Genomic DNA, 20,178 nt, shown 5'->3' with positions numbered 1-20,178 from the left:
ACTCCCCTTCATAGTTCACCGCTCACAAACTGATAGAAACCAGGCAAAAAGATAATGAAGTCTGCTAGAACATGTTGTTAGATTGTATGAAGATAAGACAAAGTAGCATCTGTATAAGCAAAGCAAATATTCCATCCAGTCATTTTTACTTCTTTCCAGATTCTTATCTATGTTTCTTGATTATTGAAGTCACTAGATAAGTGACCTTAAGCTATGTACAGTGTGTTTCTATAATTGTATTTACTGTAATGCTTGGTCGCTCTAATATACCAAAAGTAGGCTAAAAGATTTTTGAGATAGCTTAATATTTGATCATATGTAATGCTTACAAAACCATGACCCAAATAGTCCAGTCTCAGAGCAGCGTTGAGATCAAAAGATGATAAACCCATTGGCCAAAATTAGTTGTTTACTTGTCATAAAGTGGAAATACATCGATTACAGAAGGTGTTCTTATTTTGCCTTCTCGTGTTCATCAGTGTTCATCAGTATCACAGTTGTTTTCCTCCCTAGGAATTTTCATCCCTCACGTCTGCATTCAACTCTAGTGGCAGCTCTTTTTTTTAATTGTTAAATTTTTTGGCCGCACCTTGCAGCATGTGGGATCTTAGTTCTCTGACCAGGAATTGAACCCTCTGCATTGGAAGCACAGAGTCTTAACCACTGGACCACTAGGGATGTCCCTAGTGGCTCAGATGGTAAAGAATTTGCCTGCAATGCAGAAGACCTGGGTGTGGTCCTTGGGTTGGTTGGAGACCACTGAGTGACTGACGCTTGCCCTTTCACCAGGGAGGTCCCTCTAGTGGCAGCTTTTGTGGTTACCGCCCCTCCCTTTCCTCCCAATTTTACACTGCTGCTGCTGCTGCTAAGTCGCTTCAGTCGTGTCCGACTCTGTGCGACCCCATAGATGACAGCCCACCAGGCTCCCCCGGCCCTGGGATTCTCCAGGCAAGAACACTGGAGTGGGTTGCCGTTTCCTTCTCCAATGCATGAAAGTGAAAAGTGAAAGTGAAGTCGCTCAGTCGTGTCTGACTCTTCACAACCCCATGAACTGCAGCCTACCAGGCTCCTCTGCCCATGGGATTTTCCAGGCAAGAGTACTGGAGTGGGGTGCCATTACAACACCCAAAATAGTAAAATTTTTTTATTATAAATTATTTTGAGATGCTTTTATTTTATGGCTCCCAAAAAGTTGCACAATCATACGGAGAGGTCCCGTGAATCCTTCACCCAGCTTCCCCCAATGATATCTTGTTGTTGTTTAGTCGCTACATAGTGTCTAACTCTTTTGTGACCCCATGGACTGCAGCTTGGGCTCCTGTCTACGGTATTTCACAGGCGAGACTATTAGAGTGGGTTGTCATTTCCTCCTCCAGGGAATCTTCTTGACCCAAGGATTGAACCTCTGTCTCTTGCATTGGCAGGCAGATTCTTTACCACTGAGCCTCCAGAGAAGCCCCCAGTGATATCTTATTTAAACAGAGTATATTGCCAAAACCAAGAAACTAACAGTGATTTCTATTGAACCCAGTGCAGACTTTTCAGACTCCACCAGTTTTACATGCAGTTCAAGAACCTCAATTTTGTAAGGCAGGGAGGAAAGAGAATGATACCAATGGTGCCAAACTAGAATCTGGAGCAGGTGATTTAGAAGGAAAGAGGAGAGAGGTTGGAGGTATTCAAATGACTTTTGACTCATCACAATTAAACTGACTTGTTCTTCTTTTCACCAAGGGAAAACCTGGTGCCTCAGGACTACCTGGCAGCAAAGGAGAAAAAGGTGACATGGTTGTATCAAGAGTGAAAGGTGAGCATAATCAATCACTTGGCTCCCTGCCATTTTATGAATGATGTATGAACCATTCTTTTGCATTAATTTTCCCTGTGACCTAAGATCAGTTCTGTAATTCGATTTGAGATTGTTGAGATTGCTTAAACATATTCCCTGCCCTTCAGAGTCTTGTGAATGTTGAGCCTAAATCCTCTGTATCTTATCTGAAAACACAAATACTCCTTTAGTCACATACTCAAATCCTCTTTGTTGTGAATTGGGTTTGATTGAAACAAGACCTCGCTTGACTTGTCCAGTGGTTATTCACTGCATTGTATATCTTGTATTAATCAAGAAAGTTTGGGGGGACTTCCCTGGTGGTCCAGTGGTTAAGACTTCACCTCCCAATGCAGGGGATGCCAGTTTGATCCCTGGTTGGGGAACTAAGATCCCACATACTGCAGGGCAACTGAGCCTGAACGCTGCAACAAACATGCCCCAACAAAGTCAAATAAATATTTTTTTAAAAAGAATATTTTGGTTGTAAGTGACAGAAACCCAGCTTGAAGTAGTGTTTTTAAAGAAGTAATTTATTGACTTACCTAAGAAAAATTTGAAAGGTTAGATGTATGATTTGCACTGGGATGCCTGCATCGGGAAGCTGTCTTGGCTTCTTGTATCTTTCATTGTGCCGTCTGCATTTTCTCCCCATCTGGTTTTCTCTGGTCTATGGGTACGTGCCCGCAGGCGGCTCCAAGTTCACGACCAGAGGTGAAAGAGAGCTCTACTTCTTTTTGCTCCAGTTAGGGAAAAAAGTCCAGGAAGGATTGGATTAGCCTGGGGCACATGCCCAACCATGGACCGTTTCCCCATTCCTATGGGGAAGGGCTGGGTACCAAGTCTGGCATCACACAAGCTGAGGAAGATGCTGTAGAGACTGGCACCTCCACACACAATCTCTTTGTCAGAATGAGAAAAGAAACACTTCTCAAATAAGAGAATCAGCAGGTTTGGCCACTGTCAATCTCCCCTCTGATTTTTTCGTGATTATCTTTGTGTGAACTGAGACACTCAGAGGAATCTCTACCTGCCCATGCAGAGTCAAGGTCATTGCTTTATTTTTAGTCCTTTGTCTCTTTTCACCTTTGCTCACTGCTGCTGCTGCTAAGTCACTTCAGTCGTGTCCGACTCTGTGCGACCCCAGAGACGGCAGCCCACCAGGCTCCCCCGTCCCTGGTATTCTCCAGTCAAGAACACTGGAGTGGGTTGCCATTTCCTTCTCCAATGCATGAAAGTGAAAAGTGAAAGTGAAGTCGCTCAGTCGTGTCTGACTCTTCACAACCCCATGAACTGCAGCCTACCAGGCTCCTCTGCCCATGGGATTTTCCAGGCAAGAGTACTGGAGTGGGGTGCCATTGCCTTCACTGCTGAGAGGGACTTAAATCTTTTGGCCTTTGTTCCCAGGACACAAAGGAGAAAGAGGGCCTGATGGGCCCCCTGGACTTCCAGGGCAGCAGGGACAACACGGTCGAGATGGATATGCTGGAGAAAAGGGGGACACAGGGCCGCCTGTATGTATAATTCTCCTGCTGTAGAGTTTCACTCATACGGTCACAAAGCATCCCGGTTTAAAAAGCTAAACTCAGTAAAGCATCAACATGCTGCAAATCAGAGTCACCTTTGATTTACTGCCATAAGAAGTTGGTTGCTGTAAAGATATGGCATATTGCAGATAGTCTAAAATCCTGAGTGGTGGTTCATCACGGCAAGGCGTTCTGTCTCTAGTCTTTGTATTATTTTCACGGTGTTTATTTCCTTCTGGGACGCTTGTCTCTGTGAAGCCCCCACTGGTTTCAGGTCTGTTCAGTTGACTCTGTAGGGTGGAGGATACACACAGGTTCTGAGAATTGCCTTCAGTTCTGTTCCCTGATGGAGAAGCACTTGAGGCAAAGCAGCAAACAAGAAGGGAGGAACTAGTGCAGCTCTACTGGATAGACATATTGGCTGACGCAGGGTCCCACGAATAAATGACATTTCTGCATTTTTCAAACATGTTTTGGATGGAGATTACATGTAGCTAATGAAATTCATAAGAAAAGACTATGAGACATAATGTAGGGGATATGGTTTGATCCCTTGTCAGGGAACTAAGATCCCACATGCCTCGGGGCCAAAAAACCAAAACAGAAAACAGAAGCAATGTTGTAACAAATTCAATAAAGACGTTAAAAATGGCCCACATCAAAAAAATCTTTAAAAATAAAAGATGTAACACACATAACTTTCTGTATTTGAGGCATAACACACATGCCTGAAGAACGTATGCTGTATATGTCTGTAAAAAATCTAGGTTAAACATTTTAAATTACACGTCGTGCTATTAATTACTTCTGGAATCACTGGCTTTCTGCATGCGTTTCTGTAGCCTACGATGACAATGAGAGCTTTGTGTTCATGGCCTTTCAAAGACTGATGATTGACTTGTGATGCAAATGTTCCTAGGGTGATCACGAGGATGCAGCCCCAGGTGATAAAGGGCCTCCTGGACCGCCAGGGCCCCCTGGCAGAGCGGGACCTAGGGGGCCCCCAGGCCTGGGATTTCCTGGCCCTCCAGGAGACAGAGGGCAACCAGGAGCTCCAGGCTACCCAGGCAACAGGGGTCCTGATGGTCGGAAGGGTCGGAAAGGTAACTGAATGAACTTTCTTGTGGCAGAATGTCAGGTGCAATTATGGAAACTAAAGTGAGCCTGTCTTCTGAGCAGAGATATTATAGCTGTGGCAGAACCTCTAAAATAAAATTCCTACAACTTGCTGTTCAAACCTTGAATGTTATCAAACAAATAAAAACGTTACAGCACAATCAATATTTAAAACAAGCCTTTAAAATGCTAAGCTGTCTTTGCTGTTTTATTGGTTTGGCAACTTGCCTTTCATTCATTTCTCCATATCACTGTGGACAATCTGACTGTGTTAAAATTACATACGTGTATATATTTAAAATCTCTTTTTTACAGTCTTTTGAGATAATTTGTAGTATTTTAATAAAAAACCACCAACATTTCATTTTAAAATACAGCATTGCCCATGAAAACCCATTTGTAAGCATTCTAGGGAGAAAAAAAAATGGTCTTTTAAATATATTTGACAGTTATTTGAATTCCAAACAAGAAAATGATTTGTAGTTTTATAGCTGAAAACTTTTAAAAACTTGGAAACAGATTTATTTAAGATTTTCTCTTTTGTAATATCTCCATGTATCTTGGGTTACATAGTTAATTGTGGAATTTTATAATATAATAATATCTTTGGTTCTTGTTTTGACGACAAAGACAAATACCTCAAAATTTGATATGGATTAAGATTATGGTCGGTGACCATCAAAATCTTCTAGCATGATTTGTATTCATGTGGTTCATTTTTTATTTGACAGCATTTAGTGTAACACATTAGGAGATATCATTTCTATTAAAAGGGGAACATTGAGTTTTAAAGGAGAAGAGAACTCAGAGGCACAACTTTGGAGTTTTTTTTTCACTAAATAAAATGAGGGATGACAAAAACCACATTGCAGAGACATTAGGAAAACAAGAGAGAGAGAATATATTTGAAACGTTGCAGGCCTTCAATAAATGGCATTTTTAAATTACTCTCTCTCCCAGTCTCTTTTTCTTCGGGCACAATTCCTCCGCATCCAGAGCCAAATCTTGGAATCTCAGTGCTGGATGCTTACTACTGTTTCATGGTTTATCAGAGCTTCTGACTCCACTGTATTAGGTATCCATGGACCTATAAATTTATTATTTTCTATAGGCTATTAATTAAACTATTTCTTAGAATCAACATTTTCCTTATTCCCCTTCTGTTTATTACTGTTCTGACAGCTGAAGTTCAGATTTCAGGATAGATCTTCTGGAAATTCAAAATAAAAGTAATTCAAGTGACCTAATGATGGCCAGAAGTCTTTTTTTCTTTTGAATTTCACATTTTCTATATGAAAAGGCATTTTGATCAAGCTGTTATTGAGACGTGCATTGATCTATCAATCGTATGAATGTCACTTTTCTTTTTTCATTCCAGGTGATACAATTCCTTGTAACGTAACATACCCTGGGAGGCCAGGCCCTCCAGGTTTTGATGGTCCTCCAGGTACTATCAAGGAGAAGTTCCTGTCATACACATTCTCAAAGTAAAAGAACCTGCAAGACAGATAAACCAATGGCAAATCCTCAGGGAGTTCTTCAGGCTATTTCTACCCTGATTATAAAGTTTTGAGGGACTCTGGAGAAACAGGATTTGTAGGCATTACCCCTAAGTCCCCAGTCTACCGAACACACTCTGAATAATATTTCTGTGCAACAAAATTTACCTTGATTTGATCACATATCAGCAAAACTGACTGCCCTTTTAACACAAAAACTAAACATTTTAAAACTGAATCTTTTCTTTACCTCTGCCCAGAGAGTGAAAAAATTGCTTACTAATTTTAAATTTTACTCTATTCTGCTGTCCAAAAGACCCAGATTTCTGAATAGAGACATTCTGAAAAATGCCCACACATCTACATCCCGACTACACTTTTATACAATCATGTCACTTGACTCAATCACTTATTTATAGCTGAATTTAACCCAAAATTTATATAAGGGATTTTTTTCCTAATTCTTTTATACTGAGTGGGCCCAAAAGTTCATAACATCTTATAGAAAAACCTGAACAAACTTTTTGGCCAACCCAATATTTATTCAGAGTTCACTTAAATTGATCCATTAAGTACTAGCATGGCCACTAGAGGTCACCTTTTTGTTCTGTGTCACTACAGAAATTATTGAAAGGTTGAATGATGAATGACCTTTTATTGCCCTCTATAACCACTAGCTTGCATCCCAATAATGTTGTTTAACAACCTGCAAATTGCAGTAGGCTTAATAAATCATATTTATTTTCTCTCATATGGGTCTGTAGTTGGTTGGGGTTCAGCTGACCTCAGATGATCTCTATTGACTTGGTCCCTGGCTCCAGGTCAGGTCAGGTCTGCAACATGCACCTCTCTGCGGTGCCAGGGTGTGCCCTGCTCCTGTGGCTGCAGAAATGCAAGAGGGTGGGGTCCAGCTTTACCAGCACACCTCATACCTCTCATTGCTTCATGGTGTGTGTTAGGATCCTTTTGGCCAAAGCAAGTCACATGACCAAGCCCCAGATCAAAGTATGGGACATACAGGCCACCCACCACAAGATGGTAGCTTGTGGAGGTGTAATTTTGAATCTATGTAGTGAAGAATTGTTGATTGATTCACTGAATGCTCATTTTCACATCGAGCATTGTCATGGATACTGTCATGGATAGATATATCTGTCACTCAGATATATCTGACTATCCGATATATCCGATATATCTCTCAGTTGTATCCAACTCTTTGTGATCCCATGAACTGTAGCCTGCCAGGCTCCTCTGTCCATGGGATACTCAAGGGCAAGAATACTGGAGTGGGTAGCCGTTCTTTCTCCAGGGCATCATCCTGACCTGGGGATTGAACCTGAGTCTCCCACATTGCAGGCAGATTCTTTACCTTCTGAGCCACCAGGGAAGCCCCTAAGGATGGATAAAAAAATGCTTATGATTACTTTCAGCAGCTTCACCCTCAAAGGAAGTGAACACTCAGAGTTTCAGTTAACAGTTGTTAACTCCTTTGAAATCCATAATTTATAAGTTATTTTAGCTGAGATAGCTCCTAGTAAGAAATCACAGGAAGTTTAAAAAAACTCAATTCTTTTTGCAGGTACTTTTTCCCTGTACTTCATATAAGGGCAAATGAAGTAAATGCAGGGAAATAGATTGGGTCTTTTTTCTGGTGTTTTCTCATCAAGCTACCCACTGGCCACCACCTCTATCCTCTTAGAAGGAAGGTTGTACTCATGTATTTGTGTTTGAGACTCAGCGCAGGAAGGTACCAAAGGGTTCATCTGAATAGTGGTGTAAATTCTTTACTGTATGGCTTCTGAGAAAGTAACTGAATACACATCTCTGTGAAATACAGTTTGGAGCACATGACATAAAATGATTATATAAATATGGCTAAGTCTTCCCTGGTGGCTCAGTGGTAATCAGCCTGCCTGCAGTGCAGGAGGCACAGGAGATGTGGGTTCGATTCCTGGGTCGAGAAGATCCCCTGGGGGAGGGCATGGTAACCCACTCCAGTGTTCTTGCTGGGAAAATCCCATGGACAAGAGGAGCCTGGGGGCTACAGTCCACAGGGTCACAGAGTCAGACTCAGCTGAGCAACTGATCAGGCGCATGCAGGCAACACTTTTACTTCCATAAAGTAAAAATATCCTAAGAAAGATTTAACATAGTTTTGGGTTTTTTTTTTAAGTCATCTTATTTTGTTCTCATTCGCTTTGTGTTTTACTGAGTCTGTGTTTGTTTTTATTGTTTAGGTCCAAAGGGACTTCCAGGTCATCGGGGTGCTCCTGGGCTGAGGTGTTTGGATGGACAGAAGGGTCAACGTGGCAAACCAGGAATCTCAGAAAGACCTGGTCCACCTGGTAAATAAGAGCTTTTCATTTAGAAACGTCTGGATACCTCTAAACTGGATCATAGTCAGCAAATGGCCCAGGGATCCCTATGTGAGTGGGGAATGGTTTTTTTGTTTTGTTTTTGATACATTAAGCACTTAGCTGTTTTGGTAACTTCTGGGTTATGATACTTTTGTGACTTTCAGGGCTCCTCAGGCCTGGAGCATGAGTTACAGGCTGTTATTGGTCTATGTTGTTAGAAACTGCTCAGTCTAGACAGTTTGCCAGTAAATGAAAGCAATATGGAAACATCATTGGCTTATAGGAAACACAGTTATGATTTATTTTTCAACAACAAAAAAAACCCCAATATTGCCTATTAAGTTACCCTTTAATTTTAGTAAGTACCCCTGTATTTTAAAATAATGTGTTTTTAATTAAAGTGGTATTCTTACACGTGTGTTGATTTTATATTTGTACGTGTAAAAATTTAAACACTTTTCTGTTGGATAGGTTTTCGTGGTGATATAGGAGAACCAGGTTTGGGAGGTGAAAAGGGGTCCTCGCCTGTTGGGCCCCCAGGCACTCCAGGTTCACCTGGAGTGAATGGTCAGAAAGGACCCCCAGGAGATCCTGCTATCGGCTACCCAGGACTCCCGGGAAAGAGCGGTCTTCCAGGAGCACCAGGGTCCAAAGGACTCAGAGGCGATGCCGGGCGTCCAGGGACCGCAGGTATGAGGGCTGCACTGTCCTAGGTCCAAGCCAAGTCCCTGAACAGGTCCCTGAAGAATGTCTAGACTGTTTCGCCTTAAAAATCTAGCATGTAAAATGCTCACTCGAGCATCTTCCCTCATCTATGGGCAGTGGCTCATTTCTAATAACCTGCATCCCCAGGGTTGCCTCTGCATTTTATTGGTTGGTTTTGAGCCCGTCTTACTGTGGCTCAGTCAGTTCAGTCTGATCCAGTGGCTACCAGATGTCCTCCTGCTTTGGACTCAGGACAGTACGTGCCTGCTGAGGAGTAGGGACCCTGTGACCCGCCCACTGCCCTTGCCCGGCTGAGAGAGGGCAGGACAGAATGCCAGCAGAAGCTGTATTACGTGGACAGGTGACAGGCTGGAGGGACTTTCATTCCAGCAGGGCTACCGGGCAGGGCAGAGGAACAGAAGACAGGGAGATGGCCCCTGGCACTGATTCACATTCTGTTCTGAAATCACTTTGGATTCTTCAGGATCCCCAGCAGAGGCTTTCAGATTTTAATGTACTTAAAAATAAGGTGGGGGTAGGGGTCATTAACATCATTGTCTTCTGGGCCCCAGTCTCAGAAATAGTGATTCATTGCATCAGAATTGCGTGGAACCCAGCACTCCAGTCTGAACTTTAGCCCCTGAAGGCTGATGACCAAAAGTGGACCCCAGGCCAGACTTTCACAAACACTCTTCTAGTTTTTTTATAACAATGGACGGGCCTGTATTTAATAGGTACCCAGGATAGTACTATACAATAGTACAGGGAAGATGGAGGGCCAGGGAGTAAGTCACATTCTTTGTCCTCGGGGAGCTTATTCAATAGTTTGTGTATAAACCAGAAACGTTCATAAACAGAAACCCATTTAATTGGAAGAGAACAAGATAATACATTATGTGAGTCAATGAAAATCATTTTGACCCAGTAATCCCACTATCTCACTTATGAGATGTATTTAAGGCAAGTGTTCAACAGAATGTGAAAGTTAATATGAAAATACTGTTGTAGTATTATCCACAGTAGGGGAACAATTGAAAACAGTAAAGTAATATATATACATGCACAATGCTCACATACCACGCTCAAAGGTATACTATTCAGCTATCACAATTAATGTTTCCCGGGTGGCTCAGTAATAAAGCATCTGCCTGCCAAGCAGGAGATGCAGGAGACATGGGTTCGATTCCTGAGTTGGGAAGATCCCTTGGAGAAGGAAATGGCAACCCATTCCAACGTTCTTGCCTAGAGAATCCCAGAGACAGAGGGACCTTGCAAGGCTACAGTCTGTGCGGTTGCAAAAGAGTCGGACACGACTTAGCAACTGAACAGCATTAACAATTAAAATTATATCTGTAAAGATTACAATCAAATGGAAAATTTGATTGTAATCAAATGGAAAATATTTGCATATTAACTTGCAATGTAAAATAATGCAACAACTGAAAGTGCTCTGTGATTGCTATTTAAAAAATGCAAATACATGAACCAAAATACAATGAAAACAAGAAACAGTAAAATAGATTTTTAGGTTATAATACAGAATTATGGAAGACTTTTTCCCCCTCCTGAAAAGTATGGTATTGTCTTCTCAATATATAAAAATTTGAGAGTTCCAGGGATGAAATCACTTACAAAGTGCAAATTCAGACAATGCACACAGGGTGTGTAAGCAGTGTGGGTATTTGTTGGAAGGACTGCTGCAATTTTAGAGGTTACTTAAAATCAGGAAGAGCTACTATTTTTTTTATTTGCATAAGCAACGTCTGTATTGTCTGCATAACCTTACCAAGTAATTCTCATAGACAAGCATGGTTTTTGGGTGCACTCGGAGCTCACTACAATCTATGACAAGAAAATCCATTCAGAGGTGTAACTCACTGGAGCCCTGAGCCGGGATCAAATTTTTTACCTCCAATACTGATCCACACGAACACCATCGTAGGCCATCTGTATAGTTTATGCCCTGAGTGTCAAATGAACTGTGTCATTTCAGGGCCAGCTGGCATGCCCGGATTTCCGGGTCTCCAAGGTCCCAAAGGCCGAGAGGGAAATGCTGGGTTTCCAGGGATCCCAGGCCCACCTGGTCACTCCTGTGAAAGAGGTGCTCCAGGGATACCAGGGCAACCGGGGCTCCCTGGGGCTCCAGGCAGTCCAGGTAAGCATTGGCAGGTATCAAGAACTGCGACAGGTATGGGATGTATCTACTTACAAAGGAATAACCTCACTTGTTCTTTTGTGGGTGCTGACAGGAGCAAGACTCTTGGGTCAAGGACATTGTTATTCACAGCACAGCAAGTAGCATGAGCTTCTTGTTGGTGACATTCCCCCATGTCACCCAAGTCTCTCTGGTGTGATGTAAGAGCCTGGGCTACCATGGCTGTATAGTAATACATTATTGATCGGAGATGTATTCATACATTTTTAGAGAGTGATTACAATTAACATCACCATGTGAAGTTGCTAGAGCTTAAAATTGATCAAGAGTTCATTACACAACTTATTGTCATTATCACTCACATTATCTTGTGTTAGGTTTTTGTTCTAGGGACGGGGGAGCCCAGTGGGCTGCTGTCTATGGGGTTGCACAGAGTCGGACACGACTGAAGCGACGCAGCAGCAGCAGCAGCAGTGTATATTATAAACCCAAGTTTATTACCATAAAATTTTAAAAATTAATGCATTGCAAAAATTTTGACTGAAGAAGAATTTTTTGGTGGATTTTATACAGATACTTTCTCTGATTGTCCATGTTAAATATATAGTATTTTCTCAGGAGATGATAGTTGTTCAGAATATAGTTCTGATTCAGACAATATGAATATTAGGCCAACAAAAAGACAAAAAACCGTAGTGATTGACTCTGACGTGGCAAGTGAAACTAAAACTCATGGTACCAATACATGGTACAGGGTATTACAGGTGTGTCAGATGTAACTTGGGCTTCTCCAGTGGTTCAGCGGGTAAAGAATCCACCTGCAACGTAGGAGACACAGGAGACACGCGGGTTTGATTCCTGGGTCTCCCCGGAGGAGGGCATGGCAACCCACTCCAGCATTGTTGCCTAGGAAATCCCATGGACAGAGGAGCCTGGTGGGCTACAGTCCATAGGGTCGAAGAGTTGGACACGACTGAGTAACTAAGCACACATTGAATGAAATAGCCAGCAAAGAGTTAGTGAAAAAACAGAATTAATTTTTGGCCAGACAAGATAAAAATCACTGGCCACAGGCGTTAGTTTCTGCAAAAATCCTCTGGTTAATAATGAGGTAACCTGCATGATAGCCTACTTTTCTTACCGGAAAGAAAGTGAAAGTGTTAAAGTGTTAGTGGCTCAGTTGTGTTTGACTCTTTGCGACCCCATGGACTGTATCCCGCCAGGCTCCTGTGTCCATGGGATTTTCCTGACAAGAATACTGGAGTGGGTTGCCATGGCTTCCTTTGGGGATCTACCTGACCCAGGAATCAAACCCACATCTCCTGTGTCTCCTGCACTGCAGGCAGTTTGATTGCCACTGAGCCACCAAGGAAGCCCCAGTTTCCTTCCCAGGGGAGGTACTAAATCATGTCAAGGCTGCTCACTGCCAATGCAACCTTGAGAATATTCCAGATAAGGGTGGGTCCGGACTCTGTGTTCTTGGCACACCCAGAAAGACATCATAGGAGCTCAAAGAGACCCATGAAAAACTATCTCTCAACTCAGGTGCCAGGGGGCTATTTCCAACGGGCTCTTTATTTCATCATTCAGATTGTCATCTATTGTTTAGATCCTAACGGCATTTATCCAAATCCAGGAATATGCCTTCTTGAAGGAGCCGAATGAGATGAGAGCAAACTGGGCCACTAGAGCTTTATTTTTACCACCGTAATGCCAGATGACACTGCTGTTTCCTGTGGTTCTCTCATTGCAGTAAACAGCTTGACCAAAATTCACTTGGCAATAGCTTCAAAAAGCACCTGGAATGTTTTCTTCTGTTAGTTCCCACCCTCTCCTCACCCTAGAGTAAATACAAATTCTTTACCCTTATCCGTTTTCCATTTTAAAAGACTCTTTATAATGCATCTCAACGGGGAAATATTTACTTAAATAATCTGCCTTTCTTTTTATAGCAGCCAGAAAAACGTAACCTTAAACTGATGGAAAGTCGCTACTGTTATTTTAGCTGATAAAAATTATTTACTTGGCCATAGATACACAATTGAAACTACTATGGATTTTTTTTTCCTGCTCATGTGTGAAGCCAGTTCTCAGTCTTCATGCCTTGTTGTCACTGCTGTTTGTCACATCACAGGTGCCCCAGGTTGGAAAGGACAGCGAGGGGACATGGGACCTCTGGGACCTGCTGGAATGAAGGGCCTTCCTGGAGTCCCAGGATGGCCGGGGGCAGATGGAACCCCAGGTCTTCCAGGGGTCCCAGGCCCCACTGGAGACGATGGGCTACCTGGTCTTCCAGGCCCAAAGGGTGTGTATCATTTTTCCAATATGTCCCTCAGTTTATAAACGTAAAATCCACTGCCAGGTGAAAACTACTCTTGTACATGTGGCCTTACTGTAGGATGTACCTGGTCTATTGAAACGGAAGGAGCAAGTCACTCAGTCATGTTGGACTCTTTGTGACCCCATGGATTATACAGTCCATGGAATGAGTTCTCCAGGCCAGAATACTGGCATGGGTAGCCTTTCCTTTCTCCAGGGGATCTTCCCAACCCAGGGATCGAACCCAGGTCTCCTGCATTGCAGGTAGATGCTTTACCAGCTGAGCCACCAGGGAAGCCCAAGAATACTGGAGTGGGTAGCCTATCCCTTCTCCAGCGGACCTTCCCGGCCCAGGAATTGGCCTGACTGGCCTATTAGCCTGACTTTATCATTTCCTATGGGACTCCCTTCTTCGTGTCCTCTGTATTATGATTTTCGCGGGCTGAATGTTTTGGTTTAAGTTAATGGGAAAAAAGGGTGTGATGGAGTTAGGTGTACAGAACCCATAAACACTTCTGCCCAAAGGACTGGGGGTCCTGATAGAGAGTGGGGTCAGGGCAGGTGTGCTTCCACCCGGGATGGGCCCCCACACTTCACCCCACCTCCCCAAGGCCCAGTTCTCTTGAAGTTTATGGAGTTGGGACTCAGAAGCATAAGGGCCTGTAGTTGAAATCTGTAGGGTGGAAAACTGAAGCTTGAGTGGGACAGCCTGGCTATTACAGGTGTGAGGTTGATAGCGTTTGAGCATAAGCTCAGAGCTGGGGCAAGTCTGCATCTCTACATGGATGGCAAGAATCACAGATAGGGACTTTCCTGGGGGTCCAGTGGTTCGCACTTCGCTTTACAATGCAGGAGTGGAGATCTGATCCCTGGTGGGGAAGCTAGGATCTCACATGCCTTGTGGCCAAAAAAAAAAAAAAAAAAAGACATAAAACAGAAGCAACGTTGTAACAAATTCAATAAAGACTTTAGAAATGGTCCCCATCCGGCTTCCTTGGTGGCTCAGTGGTGAATCCACCTGCCAATGCAGGAGACACAGGTTTGATCTCTGATTGGAGAAGATCCCACATGCCGTGGAGCAGCTAAGCCTGTGCCCTGCAACTAACTGAGCATGCGCTCTAGAGTCTGGGAGCCACAACTACTGAACTCATGTGCCGCAACTACAGAAGCCCTAGCACCCTAGAGCCTGCGCTTCGCAATGAGAAGCCCGAGCTCCACAACAAAGAGTAGCCCCCGTTCTTCGCAACTAGAGAAAAGCCCATGCCGCAGTGAAGACCCATCACAGCCGAAATAAATAAAAAACAAAAAATGCTCATCAAAAATCTTAAAAAAAAAAAAAGAAAGAAACACAGATCCAGGAACCATACTAGCCTATAAAACTTTCCCTAAATTTTCATATTCTCATTCATCAGGACCCCAGGGGCTGCCTGGCTTCCTGGGTTTTCCAGGAGAGAGAGGAAAACCTGGTCAGGATGGACACCCTGGCAGAAAGGGAGAACATGGAGAGAAGGGTTGGCCTGGCTTCCTGGGAGACCGAGGATTGAAAGGTGTCAAAGGTAAATGCAGCTGACAGCACCGTGATGCAACACAGCTTGTTTTTAGTCTTTGGACAGAAACTGTAAGTACAATCCCTGAAAAATAAAATGGATCCTTCTGCTCCTTCTGAATCTGTGGTGTTTGTTTTAGGGTTTTAAACAAAATTTGTTTTCCCTACCTCTCAGTCTTATCACATATGACTGTGGTAATGGAACTGTTCTATTAACAGAAAAACAATAACAAGGGCCTTGATGGGTAGCTTTGGGGTTTCAGAAAACGTTCTCATCTTTTGAGAATGGGATCCAAGCAGGGCTCCTGATCCCCAAATCCTGCTTCAACATTTTTAATGAAAAAAACAAACAAACCAGTTTTTTTTTTAAAGCCAGATATAAATATTTCAGCCTTTGCAGACCCTACGGTCTCCGTCGAAATTACACAACTCGGCATTTAGAGCGCAAAAGCAGCCTGGGACAAGTAAACAAAAAAACATAGCCATGTTCCAGTAAAATTTATTTATGGACACTGAAATTGGAGCTTCATTTAATTTCACATGTCATTCTATTCTTCTTATTTTGAGTCCCCTCCCCCAGTGATTAACATTGTGAAATCATTCAGAGCTCACAGATTCTGTAAAAACTGATAGCAAGCAGGATTTGGCCCTTGGGCTGTAGCCTGCCGACCACTCAACTGTTTGAGTATGCTTTCATCTGGGCTGTGAGTTGCATCTCTCCCAGGCTTCATTTAAAAAAAGAGTTTTCATTAAAAAAAAGTTTCAAGACCACTGGTGTCAGTGTTCTGTGCCCATTCTTGTTAAATATTTACTTTGCTCTCTTGGCCAAAGAGGCTGCAGAGAGTGAAGATACAAATTCATTTCCATTGTTAAGAATGAAGGCTTGACAATTTCTAAAAACAAAGTTTTTATCTTTAAAACCCTTTGGGCAAATAGCCTCATACTTTATTCAAATTTCTTTTAGTTGATTGATTGTACTATTATTTTTTGTTTTACTAGCCTGCAAATTATTTATGTAGAATCAAGGAATGAAAGAGTCATTCTCTGCTAGCTTAGATAAGTGATGTTTGCTGTGCTATTATGCTACTATATAATTATCTCACTAAAAATATTTAAAATTGGGTTAATGTCAGTGATGTGCCGGTAGGCTGGCTCTCAAATAAATTTTTAAAAAAATGCCCAGATCTGTAGTGTTTGCAACTACTCCCACGATGACTGATTTAAAACAACCAGTGGTTTAGCAACTAGTTTACAAAATTCTTGACTTGTTAGTAAGTGGCTCTCGCCAAGCTGGGATGAGCCCACTCCATCCCACATCTACCACTGGAAAGTGCTTGCCCAAACAAGGAGAAATATTGTCCACTCCTCCTACCTTTTAGAATTCTCTATGTGGAAAACCAAATTAATTGTCCATTCTTTTAATGTAAGAGACAATTGGTGGGTAGTTAGCAAGGGGAAAAATGAGGAACTGGAAAATATGAGATGGACAATTTAAAATTTACGGGATAAAGAGATGTATTTTAGACCTGGAACTTTTCAAGCCTTTTTTCACTGAGACCAGTTTGCTTGAATTTAGCAAACATTCCCTGATCACTCAGTGTACAGTAAGTCCCCCACACATGAATCTTCAAGTTGTGAACTTCCAAAGATGCAAACGTGCGTTCCATCAATGTCAGGCATGAGTGAAACTGCCTTTCGCCCTCTGTCTCCTATTGCTGACGATCCTTCAGCTCTGCCATCTCCCACCTCCTGTCCCTCCTCCAGTCAGTAACTCTTCTTGCTTGTTCACTCCATGCCAGCCCCTCTATGCAGCTATTGGCTTAGATGGTAAAGCGTCTGTCTACAATGCGGGAGACCTGGGTTTGATCCCTGGGTCGGGAAGATCTGCTGGAGAAGGAAATGGGAATCCACTCCAGTACTATTGCCTGGAAAATCCCATGGACAGAGGAGCCTGGTAGGCTCCACAGGGTCGCAAAGAGTCAGACACGACTGAGCGACTTCACTTTCACTTTCTTATTTTTCAAGATCTTCTATTATAAGATTAAAATTTGTGTGTGTGTGTATTTGCTTTTATATATTATTTGTGTAAAAAATATTATAAACCTATTACAGTATAGTACTATATAAGCCAACTATGTTAGTTGGGAACCTAGGCTAACTTTGTTGGACTTACAAACAAATTGGATTTACAGACGCACTCTAGGAACATAACCCATTCATAGGTAGGGACTTACTATATATCAGACACCGTTGCTGGACAGGGTGGGAAAGGAGTGTAAAAGGCATAGACCTTCCTTTATGAAGTCAATCAACAATGTTGATACCGTGCAGTCTATGAACATAAATACAGTTTAGGTTGAATGAGAATTTGCAAACTGGATGTGAAGAGCCACAAAGGAATAATCACATGTCTGATGCTTCTTATACAGTCATAATTTGTTTTGCTCTTATATAATTAATATCTAAAGGAGCAAGAGGACCCCCGGGATATGAAGGAGAAACGGATATTATTTCCAAGAAGGGGGAAACTGGAGAACCTGGACCTTCTGGGGATGGTGGATTCCCAGGAGAAAATGGTAAATGCTTTTGTGTTTTAACCATACCAAGTAAATTAACTTCTTTATAGGTCATTCAAACAAGCATGTACATTAGACCACTTTGGCAAGGAAACTAATACAGAGTTTAGGAAAGGTCATTCTTTAGATAAAAATAAAAATACATGCTTAGGAATCTCCCTCATGGTCCTTTTTTTCCCATGTTAGAACTTAGTTATAGTTCATATGTGTTTAGGGGCTTCCCTGGTGGCTCAGTGATAAAGAATCAGCCTTCCAGTGCAGGAGACACGGGTTCAATCCCTGATCTGGGAAGATCCCATCTACTGTGAAACAGTTAAGCAGAATAAAAGAGAAATAGATTCGGATATTCCCAACTAGAATCAATCCAGACAGATACTTGAAATACTGGTTCCAGGTTTACAGTATTCCTGGGTTTGGGCTTCCCTGGTGGCTCAGACAGTAAAGAATCTGCCTGCAATGCAGGAGACCCAGATTCAATCCCTGGGTCAGGAAGATACCCTGGAGAAGGGAATGGCAACCCACTCCAGTATTCTTGCATGGAGAATCCCATGGACAGAGGAGCCTGGTGGGCTACACTCCATGGGGTTGCAAAGAGGCAGACAGAACTGAGTGACTAACACTTTCATTAAAACGAGCAGCACAGTGACTATCCAGAATTTCAAGTACAAAAGGTGTTACTCAGCCTTCAATGGGCATCCCTGGCAGCCCTTGTTAAAATGCAGTTACTGAATCAGCAGGTCTGGATTTCTAACGTGCTCCTCAATACCTGTGCTGTTGGCCTTCAGATGCACTGCATAACAAGGGTTTTGATGGCGAGTTTGTGTTCCCCTTCCCTGGTTTAGACCTGATCTGCATGAGATCTGGGTTCTTTCTTTAGTTGTTAGAGGATGAATGTTTTAACTTCTCTGGGTGAGTCCTTCCTCATCTGTAAAATAAGCGTGTTATAATAAAGCAAGTGATGCTGGAATAAATTAAGCATCCTTCTCTTGGATAGCCCTGGGTCTCTTTATGGAGGAATCCTTTTTACAGTGAGATCACAGAAGCCAGAAACCTTTGTGATGTGGTTTAGGGCAGGAATTAGTATTCTTAATTCCTAGGACATGGCTTCATCTCCTATATGCTTAGTCAGTCAATTGTGTCTGACTCTTTGCCACCCCATGGACTGCACCCTACCAGGCTCCTCTATCCATGGGGATTCTCCAGGCAAGAATACTGGAGTGGGTTGCCATGCCCTCCTCCAGGGGATCTTCCTAACACAGGGATCGAACCCTGGTCTCCCACACTGCAGCCAGATTCTTTATTATCTGAGCCACCAGGGAAGCCCTCATCTCCTATAAGCAGGACCAAAGACCTATAGCCTAACTATCGCCCAGCCCCAAATTTCCTCCGAGAGGTCTGTAACTCTTCCAACTCCATCAGGTGATAAAGGTCATCCTGGGATGCAAGGAAGGAGAGGAGAGCCAGGAAGCCATGGACCACCTGGATTTCACCCTGGGGAGCCCGGAAGAAATGGACAGCCAGGGCTTCCTGGACCCCCAGGCCCTCCAGGCTCACCTGGGCTGAGAGGAAACATTGGTTTTCCAGGATTTCCGGGTGACCAGGTAAGCAGCTGCTGTTTTGGAAGGAAAGAAATAATAAAACCTTTCTGTCCTGGGGATGCCCGTTAGGCATCTTACTTTGCCAGTGTATGTCAGGGTCCTTTCAACAGCTTTTAGAATATAAGAAGTTGGTCAAGAGAAGAATGGAGACTCTGGAAGGCCATGATGTAACTAATTTCTGACCAGTGCTCATGCCTGGTTCCAGGCGTGATAGATGATCAAGTCACTTACTCCGCATACTACCCCTCCTTTGTTTAAACAGCTTCAGAAAGACTTGCCTCAGGACTGCTGGTTCACCAGATTAAAGAGTCATGTGAAAAAATGACCCAATTTCTGCTTTCAAAGCCTTCCTATCTGATGGCAGATATCATAGATTTTGTTGTAAATATTTTTTATCTTTACAATCATGAGCCGAATACCCCAGGAAGTACAGCTGTAGGAGCCTAATTTACAACTTCTGGAAAAATGTATAGCATACTCTGCTACTCATTTTTTGGAGTAAAATAGATTTTTAAAGCTTTATAATATTTTATTTGGTATCAGTTCATTCATTCAAAACTTAAAGTTCAAATGATGTGATGCAATTACTGTTTTACAATCAAATATAGAGAATTGGATACCTCCTGTTGGTATCACTACTTCTGGAAGCATTTTGCCAACTTTTTACAAACTAGATGTATGCAGTGATATGCTTGCAATCCATTTCCAATTTTCTTTACCACAGCAAATTATAAAAGCCAACTTTGTTATAGAAAATGATAACTGGGTCATGTCAAGAGTGTGTCATTTGTATTTGAAATTCGGTTAAAGTCTTACTTCTGTTTCATTAAACTATCAGGGTGAGCCAGGTTCTCCAGGGTGCCCGGGACCTTCAGGAATGGATGGTACAAGAGGACCTAAAGGTATGGCTTGGAAATACAGTAGCCATCCACCAAGCTCATAGTCCTGGATGT

At 42.7% G+C, this 20,178-nt stretch overlaps 2 protein-coding genes across 4 annotated transcripts in view; one reads left to right on the top strand and one right to left on the bottom strand.

Moving 5' to 3' along the window:
- Nucleotides 1-20,178, top strand: part of COL4A4 (collagen type IV alpha 4 chain) — a 158,200-nt gene that overhangs the window by 82,118 nt on the left and 55,904 nt on the right. For all 3 annotated transcript variants that reach the window (XM_059879104.1, XM_024981740.2, NM_001435192.1), the window contains exons 23-34: nt 1,735-1,807; nt 3,236-3,342; nt 4,274-4,457; nt 5,849-5,917; nt 8,207-8,314; nt 8,798-9,016; nt 11,025-11,186; nt 13,321-13,491; nt 14,918-15,061; nt 17,520-17,627; nt 19,047-19,228; nt 20,064-20,127. In XM_059879104.1, the coding sequence (XP_059735087.1) occupies nt 1,735-1,807; nt 3,236-3,342; nt 4,274-4,457; nt 5,849-5,917; nt 8,207-8,314; nt 8,798-9,016; nt 11,025-11,186; nt 13,321-13,491; nt 14,918-15,061; nt 17,520-17,627; nt 19,047-19,228; nt 20,064-20,127 (1,591 nt within the window). The remainder of the gene's footprint in view (nt 1-1,734; nt 1,808-3,235; nt 3,343-4,273; nt 4,458-5,848; nt 5,918-8,206; nt 8,315-8,797; nt 9,017-11,024; nt 11,187-13,320; nt 13,492-14,917; nt 15,062-17,519; nt 17,628-19,046; nt 19,229-20,063; nt 20,128-20,178) is intronic.
- RHBDD1 (rhomboid domain containing 1) overlaps nt 3,610-20,178 on the bottom strand; it is a 207,555-nt gene continuing 190,986 nt past the window's right edge. The window contains exon 7 of the mRNA XM_059875217.1: nt 3,610-3,644. Coding sequence (XP_059731200.1) covers nt 3,625-3,644 — 20 coding nt within the window. The 3' untranslated portion in view covers nt 3,610-3,624. The remainder of the gene's footprint in view (nt 3,645-20,178) is intronic.

This window comes from Bos taurus, chromosome 2, assembly GCF_002263795.3.
Source record: "Bos taurus isolate L1 Dominette 01449 registration number 42190680 breed Hereford chromosome 2, ARS-UCD2.0, whole genome shotgun sequence".
Classification (NCBI taxonomy): Eukaryota; Metazoa; Chordata; class Mammalia; order Artiodactyla; family Bovidae; genus Bos; species Bos taurus.
This window is presented reverse-complemented; position numbering and strand designations above follow the sequence as displayed.